This window comes from Marmota monax, unplaced genomic scaffold (genome assembly GCF_021218885.2).
Source record: "Marmota monax isolate L192 unplaced genomic scaffold, Marmota_monax_Labrador192_F-V1.1 WCK01_AAM20220418_F8-fsc00245, whole genome shotgun sequence".
Lineage (NCBI taxonomy): Eukaryota > Metazoa > Chordata > Mammalia > Rodentia > Sciuridae > Marmota > Marmota monax.
This window is the reverse complement of record NW_026693895.1, coordinates 2,078,116-2,098,499: the sequence shown is the minus strand read 5'-3', so window position 1 is coordinate 2,098,499 and position 20,384 is coordinate 2,078,116. Positions and strand designations below refer to the sequence as shown.

Below are 20,384 nucleotides of genomic sequence, written 5' to 3'. Positions count from 1 at the left end.
GTCTCTTTGGGTTTATATTTTGTCCCTGGTTGGAGGAGCTCTCTCTGCTTGCTTGTTGCCATGTCCTGAGCTGCTTTCCTCCTCTATGTCTTTCCACCATGATGTCCTCAGTGCTATGGAGTCATCCATCTGTAGTCAGAGACATCTGAATCCATGAGCCAAAATACACTTTTCCTCCTCTGTGTTTTCTTCTCTGGTATTTTGAAAAAGTTGACTAAAACAAAAATTCATACCAAGAAGTACCATGGTTGCTGTAACTAACCTAACCACATGTTTCAGATTCTTTGGAAACTTTTTGGAACTTGTGGGCACTATTTTGAAAAGAGAGAGATGCAAGTTGGAAAATCTTTAGGTTGTTGTGAGCAGAGTTTAATGGGTGATTCTGATGAAAACTCATAGACCAGAATGCCGATGGAACTGTGGAAAGTAAAGACTGGGCTCATGAGTTTTCAGAGGAGGAAGACTCTATTCCAGGGATTGAATTCAGGGGCACTCAACCACAAAGCCACATCCACACTCCTATTTTGATTTTTATTTAGAGACAGGGTCTCATGAGTTGCTTAGCACCTCACTTTTGCTGAGGCTGTCTTTGAACTCCATCCTCCTGCCTCAACCTCCTGAGCTGCTGGGATTACAGGCATGTGGTATGTGGATTGAGACTTCTATGACAGTGAATTTAAAGCTGATGGACTAATTAGTCTGACGTAGAAAATTCCATCCCTCATATGCTTTAAATCATCTCTTTATGTGGTTTTGTTCTACTATATTATTTAGAGAATAATGTCATGAAAATAGTCTGTTACATTCAGTACAGATACATTTTTTTCTGAAATATGTTCAATTTATTATTGATTGAATCCAAAGATGCAGAACTCATGAATGCAAATGTTTGATTTGTTTTTCAAAAAATATATTAAAATTCAAAAACAGAAAGCAAATTGGCAATATATCAACTTAGAGAAGATATTCCAATGCATATTTCTAGCTGTGATAGTCAATTTTGCTGTCACCTTGACTGGATTAAAGAATGTTTATTCTCTTTTATTGCTGAGTAATATTCCTTTGTGTATACACACCACATTTTCTTTATCCATTTATCTACTGAAGGGCATCTAGGTTGGTTCCACAATTTAGCTATTATGAATTGTGCTGCTATAAACATTGATGTGGCTGTGTCCCTGTGGTATGTTTTTAAGTTCTTTGGGTTTTTATATATCTTAGAAAGAATTTTTTTATCAGTGTACAAGTTGATGTTCTCCAGAGAAACAGAATACATACATATATACATGCACACAAATACATGTCTATATACATACCTCTAATGTTTAGGTATAGTAGAATAATAGATTGAGTCACAAGGTCACATAGGCTGAAATGTTCACCAATGACTATTTTCACTCAGGAGAACCAGGGAAACTGGTCGTTACTCAGTACAAGAAGGTGGGGGTTGTGGGGTAGAAAATGCACCAAATGCTCCCCTGTTTGTATCCTTAGGTCTGAAAGTCCCTGAAGGTTCACTGGTGCAAGTTCACATTCAAAATCTAAGAAACCTAGTATTTGGCACTCACAGGGAACAGTGGTCAAGTGGGTCAGTGCACTTGGTCAAGTGGGGTAGTGGAGAGAGAAGAGATGATGGTTTCTCCTACTATTTTGCTCACATTCAAGCTGGGTCTTTGACTCACTTCCCTCAACTTGCCAATAATTTCTTGAAATACCTTCATAGTCACACCCAGAAGTGTGCTGTGTTCCTAAGGGAAAATATCAAAATGGAGGAAAGCCTAAAGGTGAGAATGATTTGATTTGATCACTAGCTGTTCCTAAGGGAAAATATCAAAATGCTCAATTTCATTGCTCATCAAATAAATACCATTTTAAGACGTACCAATATGGATACAATTTCACAAAGTTAACAATATCAAATATTATTTGGGAGGTTTTATAGCAACTAGTACTTTTCTGTATGGTACAGGTTGGTAGACTGCAAACATGCTCACTATTTTAGAAAACATCACTATATTATTTTAGTGTTCACTGAAGCTAAACTGCACAGAAAAACTCTGACTCACCACTTTCATACGTAGGCATATACTCAAGACAAGTGAATGCACACGTCTACAAAGGATGTTGCAAGAATGTCCCTAAAACATTAACAACAGTCTCAAACCTATGCCAACTCATTAACATGAAGATTGACTGACATGTTCATATAATAGGAAATTATCCTTAGTTAAAGGGAACAAACTTCTACCATACCCACCACACAGGTGAATTTCGAAGAACGTGTTTATCAAAAAGAGCAAGATGTCAGATATGAAATTCTTGGATGGCATTAATTTTCTTTCAGAGCTTGAAATATATCATTCCAGGACTGCCTAGCCTTGAGGATCTGGTTTGAGAAATCAGTTGAGATCCAAATTAGTTTCTCCCTATATGAAATTTTAATTTTCTTCTCACAGCCTTTAAGATTTTATCTTTATTCTGTGTTAGTCATTCTCATTGTAATGTGTCTTGATGTGGGTCTGCTATAATTTTGTATATTTTGGGTCCTGTAAGCCTCTTGTATTTGATTTTCCATTCTATTATTTAGGTGTGGGAAATTTTCTGCTATTGTATCTTTGAAAAGATTGTGCATTCCTTTGATTTGTATCTCTGCTCCTTCATCTATTCTGATACTTCTTAAATTTAGTCTTTTCATGTTATCCCATAATTCTTGGATGTTCTTTTCATGGCTTCTTACGAACTTTTCTGCACAGTCAACCTTACTTTCAAGATTACATATTTTGTCTTCATTGTCTGTGGTTCTGTGTTCCAAGTGGTCTAGTCTGTTGGTGATGCTTTCTATTGAATTTATAATTTGGTTTACTGATTCCTTCATTTTGAGGATTTCTGCTTTTTTCCCCACAATCTCTAACTCTTTATTGATTTTTCACTTCCTGTATATTTTCTTTGATTTCACTCCTTATACTATTCTTTATTTCACATGTCAATTTAACTATGTACACTCTGAACTCCTTCTTAGACATTATTCTACTGTTTTATCAGTGGCTTCTGTTGTTGAAGCATCTTGGTTTGTTTGGGACACTTAATTCCCCCTTTTATTTTTATATGTTGTTAGTGTGTTTTGCCATCTAAAAGTATGGATTTAAGGCAGCATAAATTTCTACCCTGTAGACCTGTAGTGATCCTGAAGGTTTCCAATGCCTCACTTTTAATGATGAGACCAATATCAACAGCACCCAGTGTAGACAATATATGTCCTTAAACCTAATAACTCCCACTAAGGTGTCTACTGCTTTCTAACATTAAACCAAAATGATGGATTCAATAACTATATATAGTATAAATAGAAAATTTGTTAAAATGTTTTATAATTTTAAATGGTGAATGAGAGTACAGAGGTAGTGTAGTACACAATATTTGCAAGAAAGGAAGAGAGAAGCTAGAAGTAAAAATTCACAGGAAGAAAGGAATAGGAATTGACAGAGATTGGCTGTTGGTTGGAGAAAAGTTAGAAAGAAAATAGACAAGAGAGTAGAAGAATAGGAACAAAGACAAAAAATTAAAGACATAAGAATACAATGAAAATACAAAACACCATTCATATATCATTGTCCTCCACACACTAGTGCATAAAAAAATCTGTTCTAAATATGGTAGAGATATTAATGAATCAAGAAATAAAATCAAATAAAATAAATTTTTGCTGGAAAGTCGACCTGTCTCTGTCAGTGTTCAACAGTGTCTCAGCCCTGTCTCTGACATCTCTCAAAATCACCAAACCCACATCAGCCATTGAAAACTCAGTCACTATTCCACCAATCTGGGCTTCAGATACCTCAGGCTCAGTCACCTGCTTGCCCAAGATCTCAGTGCTGCTCCTACTTGCAGAGAGGCCACCAGGGATACACTCATGAAAAGGAGCAACCCTAAGATGCAGCAGCAAGTAAGGGCCACCAGCACTCTTAGCAGGAAGACCCCAGGCTCCTCCAAACCCACAGGCACCCCCACATTAGACCTGCAGGTCCAAACTGGAGTCCCAAGACAGAGGCTCTTATGGTGGTAACACCCAGACCCCAGGCCCTGGCTGGTGTCCCAAAATCAGTGTAGCCATGTGCAACCAAACCTGGAGTCTCCCTAAATCAGTCCTCTAGACCATTGTAGCAGCAGTAGGGCAGTGGTTGTTGTCAGCATCAGTGGCAGCTACAACTGAAGCTTTGGGGACAGCATCACCTGGCAATCTCTGGGGTCAGAAACAGTGTCAGCTTCAGGTGAATCTGGGTCAGCAACAGGGGGTTGCAGCTATAAGGGCAGCATCACCCAGAAAGAAGATATCCAGGTGACCTCAGGCTGGCAGCAGTAGAATCAAAGGCAGCAGCGATGGAATAGTGGTGCAGGTAGAGTTTATTGACAGAATACCTTGGGTTCAGCGACAGTGACCACAGAGGTAGCATGGAAGTAGCATCTGAGGTAGCCAAGACCGTGCCCAGAGAAGAGACCTCCAGGTATGGCAGCAGCATCTGTGGCCAGCAAAATTAAGTTTCATATTTGAAGATGAAATGAAAACCTTCCATGATAAAAATATATATATTAAAAGAATTCACAATAAGAAAGCCTACACTACAGAACATTCTCAACAAAATATTCAAAATATTCATCCTCCATGAGGATGAAGTGAAGAAAAAAAAGTGAATACCAACAAAGGGAGGATCTACACTAAAGGGACATCCAAAGAAATGAGAAACTAAGACAAATCAAAAACCAGAAATAAATCAAAATGACAAAGCATACAAACCATATCTCAGTAATAACTTTGAATGTTAACAGCCTAAACTCATCAATCAAAAGACACAGACTAGTAGATTGGATTAAATAGCTAGACCCAGCAATATCCTGTCTTCAAGAGACTCACCTCATGGCAAAGACATCCACAGGCTGAAGGTGAAAGGATGTGGAAAACTTATCACTTATATGAATTATGTCAACAAGCAGAGGTTTCCATCCTCATATCAGATAAAGTAGACTTCAAACCAAAGTTAATCAGAACAGACAAAGGAGGACATTTCATACTTCTTAAGGGAAGTATATAAGCAGAACATAAAAGTTATAAATATTTATGCCCCAAACAATGGAACATCTATGTACATCAAACAAACCCTTCTCAATTTCAAGAGCAAAATAAACTACAATATAATAATACTGGGTGACTTTAACACAGTTCTCTCACTACTGGACAGATCTCCCAAACAAAAACTAAATAAGGAAATTATAGAACTAAATGATACAATCAATAATTTAGACTTAACAGACATATATAGAGTATTTTATCCATCAACCAGCAAATATACTTTCTTTTCAGCAGTAAATGGCTCCTTTTCTAAAATAGGCCATATATTATGCCACAAAATAACTCTTGGTAAATACAAAACAACAGAGATAATATCCTGCATTCTATCAGAACACAATGGAATGAAATTAGAAAAAATTGATAAAATAAAAAATACAAGCTATTGTAACAAATGGAGACTAAATAATACACTACTAAGTGATAAATGGATGGTAGAAGAAATCAAGGATGAAATTAAAAATTCTTAGAGGTAAAAGAGAACACTGCTACAGCATATCAAAATCTCTAGGACACTAAGAGGAAAGTTCATTGCATGAATTCATTCCTTAAAAGAAAAAAACCCTAGAAAAAGAAGAACAAATCAACACCAAAAGCAGTAGAAGACAGAAAATAATTAAATCAGAGCTGAAATTGAAACAAAAGAAATAATTGAAAAAAATGGCAAAACAAAAAGTTGGTTCTTTGAAAAAAATATATAAAATAGGTAAACCCCTGGCCATTCTAATGAAGAGAAAATTCAAATTATGAAAACACAAAATGAAAAAGGAAATATCACAATGAACATGTCTGAAATACAGAAGATAATTAAAAACTATTTTGAAAATTTATATTCCAATAAAATAAAACATATTGAAGACATTGACAAATTTCTAGAGACATACAACCTACCCAAACTGAATGAGGAGGTCATACATGATTTAAACAGATCAATTTTAAGTAATGAAATAGAAAATGCCATGAAAAGCCTAGCAACCAAGAAAAACCCAAGTCCAGTTGGATTCTCAGCTGAGTTCTATAATACTTTGGAAGAAGAATTAACATCAACACTTCTCAAAGTATTCCATGAAATAGAAAAGGAGGGAACTCTTCCAAACTCATTCTATGAGGCTAATATGACCCTGATACCAAAACCAGACAAAGACACATCAAGGAAAGAAAACTTGAGATCAATATCCCTCATAAACCTAGATGCAAAAATTCTCAAAAAAATTCTGGCAAATCACATACAAAAACATTAAAAAGATAGTGCACCATGATCTAATGGGCTTCATCCCAGGGATGCAGGGTTGGTTCAACATATGAAAATGAATAAATGTAATTCATCATATTAATAGACTTAGAAACAAGGATCATGTGATCATCTCAACAGATTCAGAAAAAGCATTTGACAAAATACAGCACAACTTCATGTTCAAAACACTTGAAAAACTAGGGATAGTAGGAACATGGCTCAACATTGTAAAAGCTATCTATGCTAAACCCAAGGCCAGCATTATTCAAAATGGAGAAAAATTGGAAGCATTCCCTCCTTGAAACTCCAGCCACAGCAATTAGACAAAAGAAAGAAATTAAAGGGGTACAAATAGGTAAAGAAGAACTCAAACCATCACTATTCTTGGTGACATGATTCTATATCTGAAGATACAAAAAAATTCCACCAAAAAAACTTCTAGAACTAATAAATAAATTCAGCAAACTAGCAGGATATAAAATCAACACCTATTAATCAAATGCATTACTATACATCAGCAATGAATCCACTGAAAGAGAAATTAGGAAAACTATCTCATTCAAAATAGCCTAAAAATATTGGGAATCAATCTAACAAAAGAGGTGAAAGACCTCTACAATGAAAACTACAAAACACAAAAGAAAGCAACTGAAGAAAACCTCAGAAGATGGAAAGATCTCCCCTGATCCTGGATAGGAAAAATTAATATTGTCAAAATGCCCATATCACCAAAAATGTTATACAGATTTCATGCAATTCCTATTAAATTCCAATGACATTCTTCATAGAAATAGAAAAAGCAATCATTAAATTTATTTGGAAAAATAAGAGCCTCAGAATAGCTAAAGCAATCCTTAGCAAGAAAAGTGAAGCAGGAGGCATCACAATACCAGACTTTAAACTATACTACACATTTACAGTAACAAAAATGGCATGTTATTGGCACCAGAATACACTTGTAGAGCAATGGTACAGAATAGAGGACCCAGAGAAAAATTCACATAATATGATTATGTTATACTAGACAAAGGTGCCAAAAACATTCACTGGAGAAAAAATGGCCTATTTACCAAATGGTGCTGGCAAAACTGGAAATACATATGTTGCAAAATGAAATTAAACCTCTATCTCTCACCCTACACAAAAATCAACTCAAAGTGGATCAAAGACTTAGACACTAGAACAGAGACCCTGTGCCTAATGGAAGAAAAATAGGCCCAAATCTTCACTGTGTCACTCTAGGATCTGACTTCCTTAATAAGACTCCTAAAGTGCAAGAAGTAAAATCAAGAATCCATAACTGAGATTGATTCAAATTAAAAAACAACTTCTCAGCAAAGGAAATAATTAATAATGTGAGGAGAGAGACTACAGGTTGGGAGAAAATCTTTACCACATGCACCTCTGATAAAGTATTAATCTCTAGGATATACATATAGTACTCAAAAAACTTAACCCCACAAAACAAATAACCCAATCGAAAAATGGGCTAAGGAACTGAACAGACACTTCACAGAAGAAGATCAACAAATACAATCGATCAACAATCGATCAACAAATATATGAAAAAGTGTTCAACATCTCTAGCAATTACAGAAATGCAAGTCAAAACTACTCTAATATTTCATCTCACTCCTGTCAGAATGGCAATCATCAAGAATATAGGCAATAATAAATGTTGGCGAGGATGTGGGGAGAAAGGTTCACTCCTACATTGCTGATGGGACTGCAAACTGGTGCAACCACTATGGAAAGCAGTATGGAGGTTCCACAGAAAACTTGGAGTGGAACTACCATTTGACCCAGCTATCCCACTCCTGGATTTATATACAAAGGACTTAAAATCAGCATGCTGCAGTGATGCAGCCACATCAATGTTTATAGTAGCTCAATTCACAATAGCTAAACTATGGAACCAAACTAGGTGTCCTTTGATAGATAAATGGATAAAGAAAATGTGCTATATTTATATACTGGAAGGAATATTGTTCAGCTTTAAAGAAGAGTGAGATTATGGCATTTGCCAGTCAATGATTGGAGTTAAGAGAATATCATGCTAAGAGAAATAAAACAATTCCACAAAACCAAAGGCCAAATGTTTTCTCTAATATGCAGATGCTAATTTACAATAAGGTGAGGGGCACTAGGGAAGAATAACACTACCTTAGATTAGGTAGAGGGAAGTGATGGGGGAGAGGGAAGAGGATTGGGGATAGGAAAGATAATAGAATGAAACAGACATTATGACTATATACATATATATATATATATATATATATATATATATATATATGTATATGTATATGTATATATATATATATATGTATATGTATATATATATATATATATATACATGACTGCATCCAGTATGATTCTACAAAGTGCACATTCAGAAAAATGAGAAATTATATCCCATCTATGTGTATTAAAGTGCATAAATACATTCTATTGTCATGTATAACTAATTGAAACAAATAAATGAATTAACTTTTTAAAAGAGCAAGATGCCAAACGCAGTGTCCAGGAGGTCCACTGACAGAAAGTTCCAGGAGATCTGACCTGTGTTGATGGGAATTGGAGGTGGTGGGTGAGTGGGAGGAGCAGGAGGGCCTGTGAGGGGCTGGAACACCTGTATCCCCCACGGGGCAGTGGCTAAGGGGTGTAGGAAGTTCATGTTCACCCAGCTGGTCACTTTACATTCACTTACTGGAACACGTGTGCTTTTCTGGATTTAATTGCATCTGGCTTTAAATGAAGGCATGAGGGGAGTTACTGAGCCAGAGCCTCAGAGTCGGTTTCCATCTCCTCCTGCAGACACAGGAAGCAAGTTGAGCTCTGAGAACCTCCAAAGCCACATCTGTACAGGATTACTGGAGGCCAGTCACACTAGACACGTGAGCCCTTAGTGTGGTTTCAGTACGCAGCAATCTCCAAATCTGGCCACTGGCTGTGGAGTGTGTGCTGCTGGTCAGTGTCCCTCATGGTGGTGGTAGTGGGACAGCCTGCTTTCAGAAGTCTGAAGTCCCTTTCAGGCCTTTATCTTGAGTCTGGCCAGTGCTTTCCACCAGACCCAGTACCTCTGAGCATGCCCCATGGCAGAGGGCAGCTGGTGACACCATGTGACTCCCTGTACCATCCCTGGGAGGAGGGTTTGTGTATGGGGCTGTGACTGTGTGGGAGGGACTGCATAGTCCTGCTGGCAGTAATAGCTGGCAGCATCCTCAGCCTCTACCCTGCTGATTTTGAGAATGAATTCTGTTCCGGACTGTTTCCCGGAAAAACGGTCTGAGACACCAGACCATAGATTATCAGCATCATAGATGAGAATCTTGGGAGCCTGGCCTGGTTTCTGCTGGTACCAGGTTAGATAGTCGCTGATGCTCTCATTGGCAGTGCAGGTGATGGAGGCGCTCTCTCCTTGAGACACAGTCAGGGATTCTGGTGACTGTGTCAGCCCTGGGCTCCCACTGGCACCTGGGAAGAAAGAGACAGCATTCCTGTTTTAACTCCATTTCCCCCAGCAGACCTGGCTGTCCTGGTCCTGTAATCTGAGAGCACTGTGGGTCAGAGACGCACAGAGCCCTCATGTTAGAAGAGGCTATTCCTCAGGCTGTCCCCTGTGCTCCCTCCTCACCTGGACTCCAGAGCAGCAGAAGGCAGATGACTGCAGCCAGGTCACCCATGCTCAGTCTGGCCCTGCCTGAGGCTCCTGCTGCCCATGCTCACCAAGCAGCCTTTTCATGAGGACTCTGAGAAGCAGAAATGGGCTCTGGGGAAACATGCAAATCAGCAAGGGTGGGGCAGACACAGTCTGGCAGCTGCTGAGCCGACAGCCTGGGGCTCAGTTCCGGCTGACTTCCACACACAGTCCCAGAGGAGTTTCCTCTTGGCCAGTGAAATGAAAACACCTCTAATTTTTGTGGTCCTTCTTTGTCCTCAGGGTATGAGAGTTTGTAGTTAGAATAGGGCATCTTCCTTCTAAGACAGAGGGTGGGGGAAGCTGTCTGATCCCATAACTTAATTCTTAATATGAACATGTAATTGTCCTTCTAGAATTCCATGGAATATCCTCTTATATAGGTGGCTATGAAAAAAAAAAAAATGGCTCTGTAGTTTAGAGGAGATGCTAGGTGCCCTGGAGAGGGGATGTCCTGGAGCAAGTCCATGGCATACCACTTGGGGGTGCTGTGCACCAGAAGAGACTCAGATTATGGAACATATTCCCAAAGCCAGTGTGATCCTTTACTTTGGATATCGTGCATTTTGCTTCTTAACTTTTTCTCATTTTCTATATTATTTCTCCTATTTCTCTCACTTTCTCTGACTACACTGTCATAGCTTGGGGTAAGACTGTCTTCTTTGCCTGAGAGGGTTCCAGTGTAATTATTAACAGCTCTGCCTTTCTATCCTCACATAAAATTTTGTGACCACTATATATTCTGATTCTCCTTCTTCCAAGTACACTGAGATATTTCTTAACTAAAAGTCTTACATGTAAAATTAACAAATATTTTATATCATCTATTAATATGACTGATCTTTGTCTTCTTCTGTTACCTATTATTATGTTTGGTGACATTAATAAACATCCTGGACTCACGAGTTCCTGGGCATCATCATTACTATGGGTAAAAATGCAATTTCCAGTAGCTCCTTAAAAGAGTATCTCACTCAGGAAGCAGCTGAATTTCAAACCACCCTCCACTACTAGTACAAGACAGAGTAATAATTAATTTGAGTCTTGCTTTGTAAAACCTGGTTTGTGGGTATGTTTGTGGGGAGTGAATTTTTCATGTTTTGTCTTTGTCTTTTTTAAATTTTTTTGAGTTGTTGATGGACCTTTATTTAATTTACTTATATGTGGTTCTGAGAATCAAACCCAATGCTTCACACACATTAGGCAAGTGCTCTACCACTGAGCTACTACCTCACTCCCTTTCCTGTTTTTTTCTTAACATCTAGATCTTCATGTGTCTCCCCTCCTTTTGGAAATCTCCTGGGATGCTCCTTTGTTCCCTGCAATTTCCAAGCAGGTGGCTGTCAGTCTTCCTGAGGTCCAGCCACAGTCTTCAGAGGAATTTTAATCACACTACACTGCAATAGTATTTTAAGACAGACCTTTGAACAGAAAGGACCAGCCTATGAGAAGTTCCTGTAATTACATTTTGCATAAGTGATGAGGACTATGTATGGATCTCAGCCTTCCCAAAGCACTCGCTGCACAGTTCCCAATGCTCTATCTCCAATTTCATGTCATATTGTATCAAACTGAAAGCACTTTTATTTTATTTTATTTTATTATTTTTAGCTATGGAAGTTTTCTTTATTGATTGCTTGATGTGTAACAATAATTGGCATCTTTTTCACACATTACAAAAAATTATACTTGGCTCAGTATGCAATCTTTTAAGCATAGCCATATTATTTAACAAAAGAAGGGGAAAACCTATTCTACCCAATACAGCATTTACAAATGCACAAAACATGCCACTTTGGCTTGTATATTGTCTAGATTTAAAAAAAAATCTCTTTTTAACATAAATAAGTTAGTATAATTTTTCAGTGTCTTTACAGAGTTATGTACACAGGTACACTTCAAATGGTTTTGTTTCATACACTTACACAGGCAATGAAGAAATACTGTTTAAAGATGTAGTATCCATTTCCATTATTCCACAAGTGTGCTTTTCTTTACATGTGCTTTCCTTTAAAAACACTATTTTCCTTTGGGCAAATTAACAATTAGAGAAGATTAAAAATTATTTCATTTTTGTGTGTGTGTGTCTGTGAAGCTACTTATCAATCTTTAAAAATACCTTGGGATTTCAAATTGTTTTTACTGTGTCTACACAGCTCAAAGAGAAAAGAAAACTAAGACATTTTCTCAACAAATTTGGTAAATGTAGATGGTCAGTTTTGGGCATTCAAAAATCTCCATCACATGCCCCAGATTTTTGTTCAAAATTACTTGAAGTGATTACCAAACTGCTGAATAATTATCTGGTATATTCTAATTTTAAGGGAAACGGAGGGGGGGGGCGCAGGGTTAGAGACACTGAGAAAAACAGTTGTTGCTGTTTTTTTTGTTTTTAAAGACATTTGCTAGTACATAACGGAATCATAAGAACTCCCAAATAAGAATAAGCTTCATGTAAAAATAAATAGCAATTATTTGTAGCCAGTTTTCAAATTTTGATTTTAAAAATGAAATATCAGTGTCACTGAAAGGGACATTACATCTTTTAAAAAAAAGAAAAAAAAAAAAACAGTTGAAGCCCTTCCCCCAAATTGCTTCGGTTATGCAAGTCAAATATTTTTCTCCTTGCTATAAACGGAAGCAAGTTCTTCACCCCCACCCAGGCCAATTCCTCATCCCCACCCTGCCCTCCCTTCCCCAATGTTTATGTGCTACATAAAAGGTAAAAACTATATACACAGGTAGTACAATGAAGCAAATAAGGAAAAACCTAATTGCGCGATGCTACATCCAACGCTTTTAGAGGCAGGTCATTTAAGAGTGCCTAAAATTTTAGTGTTATTGTGTTGTTGCTTTTCAGTGCTTATACAGGATGTCTGTTCCATGGAGTCAGCGATATGTATTTAAATTTTTTTTCTTGTATATCTTCCTTGCTTCATCAAGCAATGACGTATCTGATAAACAAGGAAACACATTCTTAATTCGAGCTGGAGCTGTTTACGTTTGACGTCTTCGGAGGCCCGGCTTCTTGGGAGTCTGCTCCACAGAACCAGCACTTGGGGAACCGTCTGAAACACTTTCTTCTGTTCTGTTGGCTCTTTTGTTTTGAGAAGAAGAATCATCTGTTGCGGGTCGCTTCCTCATCCCTGCGCACTGCTCCGCTAACCCCGTCTGGCTGTCTGACGGGTCAGTCTTTGGGTCTACCAAGTGCGTGTCCTCTGAGTTTGCCTGGGACCCAATTAAAGGCACCGCCTGGCGGTTCCCGCTGACATCCTGGCTCTCCTGCGCCGGCACCTTGCAAGCGCCTTTGGGGGGCCGCGGGGGTTTGTAGTAGAACTCGGGCAAGCTGCCCTTCTCCACCTCTTGCCACTCGTATTTGCCCTCCAGGGGCTTATGGTTTTGAAAATCGAAATTCCACTTGCGCTGGCTTGCCTCTTCCATATCTCTGCAGTGCTTCTCCAAGTCCCGGGTTAACTCTTAATTCACGGGACAGAAGAGGTTTCTGCAGGCGGAGGGCTTAGGGTGCTCAGCCTGTCTGGCGTCCATCCGCTCCAGGCTCGGGCTCCCGTTAGACACTCGCACGTTTGACATTTTCCTCCCGGTCGGGTCTTGACCGCCTAGCTCCCTCTCTCAAAAAACAAAACCGAACACAACAAAACACCCCGACGCAGTCTGGACTCCTCTTATAAGCCCTGCGACTGCCCTCAGAGCCAAGAGAAACAAGCCCCAACGAGTAACTGCCCGAGCCTCAGGAGCGCGCAGGTCTGGGGGAGTGAGTGCGGGGACGCCCGGGACAGACAGCCTAAAGTCTCCGCCGATCAAGTGTACGGGCGAGCGGGAGGGCGGGGAAGGGAGGGGAGGAGGAAGGAGGAGGTGGCAAAGCCAGTCCAAGTCCAGGCTGGTGCAATCCCGCGGTCCCGCGAACCCAGCCGCTCTCCAAACCTTGCCGCTGTCGGAGTCGCGGAGCCTTGAGAAAGTGGGGAGAAGGGAGGGGGAGAAAAACACCCCGAAAAGACGAGCCCCCTTTTTTAGTTGCCCAATATGGCGGTGGTCCACTTTTATTTACTATATATAAATTTCTTAGTACTGATGTGTTTTTGCATTCTTGCAAGTTCTTAATATGGCTGCAATTACTATATTAAAATATATTGTCACATCATACTTTAATATATGGAAGAAATCTTAACATGCACTTTCTGTTTATGCATTTATACTTCTGAATGAAATGGTTTGCATTTTCCTTTCATGCTATTTTTTCATATCTTAATATTAAAGCTAATGAACTTTTATAAAGATATAGAAAGATGATTCTGGGGCGGGAGGGGAGTGGATCCAAGAGGGAGGCAGAATTCTGTGTTACTCTGTGACCTGGGTCTCAACTAGTGGGAATACTGCTTTTCTGAGAGTGATAGAGGACCCCTCGGCAGCTGCTCCCTCACAAAAGTCGTGGGCCGCCATGCCCACGCAGGGCCCCAGGCCTCAGCTTTAGGAAAGGACTCCCAACTACTCATCCACGCAGGTCTCGCAGGTGCCTTAAGGAACCACTGGCATCAGCACTGGTGCAGAATTTCCAGATGCTGCTCCCACGCAGGGTTCTCAGCGGCTACCCATACTCAGAAACCCCGGCCACCACTCTTATGTGAACCTCCATCTACCATCATCTCCATCTTGGGACTTGGCAGCCACTGCCAGAGTCCCCTACTCACAGTAGCTTGCCTGCACCTGGGTCATCTCAGGCTCTGAGACAGCTGAGAGCCGCAACACTGCATGCTACAGAGCTCATCTCTGAACGCATGGCACAAGGCCATCGCCCAGCTCCCCCCACCTGACACAACACCCCATTGCTGAAAGCAGCTGCCTCCATCTTGGGTCACATCTATCATCATCTTTAGTTGGGGCAAAGACCAGTTTGGAGCACCAGATAGCCAGGTACCCATAGTTTTCTAATTCCCCCTAATCCCCAGCAGCTGCTAACTCAGCAGAATGACTGCTCAAATCAAAACAGCCCTCTGGGACAGGTGTGCAACCGCCAGAGTGCAACACACAAGACCCCCGGAGAGCAAGGTTCCTGATTAGGAAGGAGAAAAGGAGACAGTGAGGGAGACACACTTTACAGACTAATGCAGAGGCCAGGAACTGTGAGGTCTACAGGCAAGATGAGGAGATAAGATCAGGTGCCCACATCATAGGAGCAGATCCCAAAGGAGATCCTTGAGGTGCAGTCTTCCATCAGGTCCAGGGGTGCCATACCACACTTCCAAGTGCCCTGCACCCAAGACCAACCCTCACACCCTGGTAAGCCCCACCATCCTGAGGGCGGAGATACCAACTAAGAACAGACAACCCCACCTATAGGAGAAGAAGAGAAGCAGAAAGACACTGATCTCCAACCAAAACAATTCATGTTTCTTCCTTCAAGGTTTTTTTTTCTTTCTTCTCCCTCTTTATTCTCCCACTCTCCCATCGCCAATATATGTAAAACCAAGTGCTTTGCATAAATTAGGATATTGAGGACTGAGATGACTGAATAGTAATTATAGCTGCATTGTATATTCTTTTTTTCTCTGTTTTCTTTTGTATCTCCAATTTTTACTATTTTAACATTTTTATTTTTCTTAATATATATGTGTGTTTGTTTTATGTACTCTACTGTCTTCCCTCTTACTTATCTACCCAAAATTACTACCTCTCTATTCTCCTGCTACTAACTTTCTTCTTTAGGTTTCTCTTTTGCACTTCCTAAGATATAATGACGCTATGTCCTCATCTCATACCTCCTCAGCATACCTTCCTACACCTCATTCCCAGTTCTTTGTCCACCATCAGAAACTGCAGACCCTTTTACAAACCTACTGATTGTATTGTAGATAATAATTGAATTCACCATTTCTGTACATTGTGACCAAACTGTAAACATCTTAATAGCAACTGTTTGTTTTTAGATAGTATATTGTTGATATTGGGATCTATTAACATTGTCCTTCCCCTCAAAGGAGAGGTATTGGAATCCTACAGGGGCTCTATACGTCTATAGGGTAAAATGATAATGCCTTGGATCCACAGAGCTAGAAAGGAAGACACACACGCAACATGAAAAAACAAAGGAAGAAAGTGCCCCAAACAAATCAAGACATCACATGATTAGAATCCACGGCCAGCACAGCAGATAAAATGATTAAAGGATGACATAAGAGAGCAAATACAGGCAGCAAAAGATTACTTCAATAGGGATCTAGAGGTCCTAAAGAAAAACCAAACAGAAATCCTTGAAATGAAAGAAACAATAAACCAAATTGAAAGCATCACCAATAGGTTAGACCACTTGGAATACAGGACCTTGGACAATGAAGACAAAATATATAATCTTGAAAAGAATATAGATCACACAGTGAAAATGGTAAGAAACCATAAGCAATCAGAACATTCAAGAAATGTGGGATAGCATAAAAAGACCAAATTTTTTTTTGAGAGAGAGAGAGAGAATTTTTTAATATTTATTTTTCAGTTTTTTTCGGCGGACACATTATCTTTGTTTGTATGTGGTGCTGAGGATCGAACCCGGGCCACATGCATTCCAGGCGAGCGTGCTACCGCTTGAACCACATCCCCAGCCCCAAAAGACCGAATTTAAGAGTTATTGGGATAGAAGAAAGCATAGAGTTCCAGACCAAAGGAATGAACAATCTCTTCAATGAAATAATATCAGAAAATTTTCCAAACATGAAGAACAAATGGAAAACCAAATTTAAGAGGCTTACAGTTCACCAAATGTACAAAATCACAACAGATCCACACCAAAGCACATTATAATGAAAATGCCTAGCCTACAGCATAAGGAGAGAATTTTAAAAGCCACGAGAGAAGATTACATATAGGGGAAAACAAATTAGATTCTGTGCAGATTTTCAACCCAGACCCTGCAATCTAGAAGATCCTGGAACAATATATATCAAGCTCTGAAAGAAAATGGATGCCAGGGCTCGGATGTGGCCCAAGTGGTAGCGCGCTCGCCTGGCATGCGTGCCGCCTGGGTTCGATCCTCAGCACCACATACAAACAAAGGTTGTGTCCGCCAAAATCTAAAAAATAAATATTAAAAAATTCTCTCTCTTTCTCTCTCTCTCTCTCTCTCAAAAAAAAAAAGAAAAGAAAAAAGAAATGGATGCCAACCAAGAATCTTGTATCCAGCAAAATTAAGCTTTAGATTTGATGATGAAATAAAAGCCTTCCATGATAAACAAAAGTTAAAATAATTTACAGCTAAAAAAAACCTACACTGTAGAACATCTCAGCATAATATTCCATGAAGAGGAAATGAAAAATAACAATGAAAATCAACAGAGGGAGGTATTATACTAAAGAAAAAAAACTAATCAAAGGAGAAACCAAGTCAAGTTAAATAACAAAAATGGATGGGAATACAAATCATGTCTCAATAATAACTCTGAATGTTAATGGCCTAAACTCACAAATTAAAAGACATAGACTTGCTGATTGGATCAAAAAAAAAAAAAAAAAAACAATATGCTGCCTCCAAGAGACTCGTCTCATAGGAAAAGACATCCACAGACTGAAGGTGAAAGGTTAGGGAAAATCATACCATTCACATGGACTGCAGAAGCAAGAAAGGGTTTCCATTCTTGTGTCAGATAAAGTAGAATTTAAGATAAAGTTAATCAAAAGGGATAAAGAAGGACATTACATACTGCTTAAGGGAACCATTCATCAAAAGACAGAACAATTATAAATATATAAGCCCCAAACAATGGAGCATCTATATTCATCAAACAAACTCTTTTCAAGTTCAAGAGTCAAATTGACCACAACACAATAATGCTGGGTGACTTTAACATGGTTCTTTCACCATTGGATAGATCTTCCAAAAAAAACTGAACCAAAAAACCATAGAACTCAATACAATCAACAACTTAGACTTAACTGACATAAATAGAATATTTTATTCTTCAACAAGTGAATACACTTTCTTCTCAGCAGCACATGACACCTTCTCTAAAGTAGACCATATATTAAGCCACAAAGCAACTCTTAACAAATACAAAAAAGTAGATATATTACTATGCATTCTACCAGATCACAATGGAATGAAATTAGAGATCAAAGTTAAATTAAAAATAAAAACTACTACAATACCTGGAGACTAAATAATATTCTACCGAATGAACAATGGGGTTGCAAAAGACATCAAGGAGGTGATTAAAAAATTCTTAGAGGTAAATGAGAACAAAAGCTCTGGGACACTATGAAGCAGTACTAAGAGGAAAGTTCATTGCATGGAGTTTATTCATTAAAAGAATAAAAAGTCAACAAAAAATGACCTAACATTACATCTCAAAGCCCTAGAAAAAGAAGAACAAATCAACAATTAAAAGCAGTACAAGAGAGGAAATAAAAATCAGAGCTGAAATCAATGAAATTAAAACAATTGGGAAAATTGACAAAACAAAAAGTTGGCTCTTCAAAAAAATAAATAAAATTGACAAACCCTTAGCCATGCTAACAAGGAAAGATAAAACTCAAATTACTAGTATACATGATGAAAAAGGAAATATCAAAACAGACACTACAGAAATACAGAAGATAACCAGAAATTATTTTGAAAACTTGCACTACAATAAAATAGAGACTACTGAAGATATTGACAAATTTCTAGATTTATATGATTCACACAAATTGAATCAGGATGATATACACAATTTATATAGATTAATTTCAAGCAAGGAAATAAAAGAAGGCATCAGAAGCCTACCAACCAGGAAAAGCTCAAGACCAGATGGATACATGGCTGAGTTCTACAAGACCTATAAAGAACTAATGTCCATACTCTACAAATTATTTCATTAAACAGAAAAAAAATGGAGCACTTCCAAACTCATTCTATAAGGCTAATATCACCCTGATTCCAAAACCAGGCAAAGACACATCAGAGAAATACAACTTCAGACCAATATCACTAATGAACATAGATGCAAAAGTTCTCAATAAAATTCTGGCAAATCAAATAAAAAAATATCAAAAATATAGTGCACCACAATCAAGTGGGGTTCATGCTAGGAAGGCAAGGTTAGTTCAACATATGGAAATCAATAAATGTAATTCATTGCCACCCCCGACCTGCATGGGCAGCTGAACTTAAGGTCGCTTGTGTGAATTTCCAGGGACATCAAATAAAACACAGATACCCTTTACCTTTGAGCAAGCTTCAGGAGGGCTCCTCCGCTCTCGGCCTCAGGCTCCCCAAAAGGAAGAGCAAGAGAAAGTCACGGGAGTCTGGAGAGAGCAAGCAAGCACATTCAGAAGTGGGCTTTTATTGGGGAAACTCTTGTTCTTTAGAAAGTTCTATCCAAAAAAGGCCAGAAGGGGCAGGGTTACAAGGGATAGATGAGTGTAATTCAACCTCAGGCTGACACCTACACCTGAAGACACGCCTTATACTTCCAGAGCTGGGACAACGCCCATGTCACCACAAAATGTAGTAATTGGTCACAGCTTCTTGCTTCAGGACTGGAAGGCGTGGGTCATTCAGAGTGGCTCCTCACAATTCATCACATCAATAGATTCTTTTTTATTTTATTTTTTATTTTTTTTAATTGCAGATGGACACAATATCTTATTTATTAATTTTTATGTGGTGTGGGGATTAAACCCATTGCCTCATGTGTGCAAGGCAAGCCCCTACCACTGAGCCACAACCCCAGCCCACATCAATAGACTTAAAGATAAGAATCATATGATCATCTCAATATATGCAGAAAAAGCATTCAACAAAATACAGCACCCACACATGTTCAAAACACTAGAAAAACTAGGGATAACAGGAACATATATCAACATCATAAAAGCTATCTATGCTAAGCCCCAGGTCAACATCATTCTAAATGGAGAAAAATAGAAAGCATTCCCTCTAAAAACTGGAACAAGACTGGGATGCCCTCTTCCACCACTTCTATTCAACATAGTTCTTGAAATAGTGGCCAGAGCAATTAGAAAAACTAAAGAAATTAAAGGGATATGGATAGGAAAAGAAGAACTCAAATTAGCACTATTTGCCGATGATTTGATTCTATACCTAGAAGACCCAAAAAAATTCACCCCAAAACTTCTAGAACTAGTAAATGAATTCAGCAAAGTAGCAGGATACAAAATCAAAATCCATAAATCAAAGGCATTTCTGTATATTAGTGACAAATCCTCTAAAAGGGAAATGAGGAAAACTTCCCCTATCTACAATAACCTCAAAAAAAAATAAAATAAAATACTTGAGAATCAACCTAACAAGAGATGTAAAAGACCTCTATGATGAGAAGTACAGA

At 38.8% G+C, this 20,384-nt stretch overlaps 1 pseudogene and 1 gene segment (V, D, J or C); both read right to left on the bottom strand.

Annotated features, from left to right (window-relative positions):
• Positions 1-9,298: 9,298 nt before the first annotated feature.
• On the bottom strand, positions 9,299-10,104 carry LOC124105648 (immunoglobulin kappa variable 1-39-like). The segment is given in 2 exon segments: positions 9,299-9,830; positions 9,991-10,104. Coding segments are annotated over 2 exon segments (495 nt in total).
• Positions 10,105-12,754: 2,650 nt separating this feature from the next.
• Positions 12,755-13,726, bottom strand: LOC124105625 (cyclin-dependent kinase inhibitor 1B-like; annotated as a pseudogene).
• Between the last annotated feature and the right edge of the window lie 6,658 nt (positions 13,727-20,384).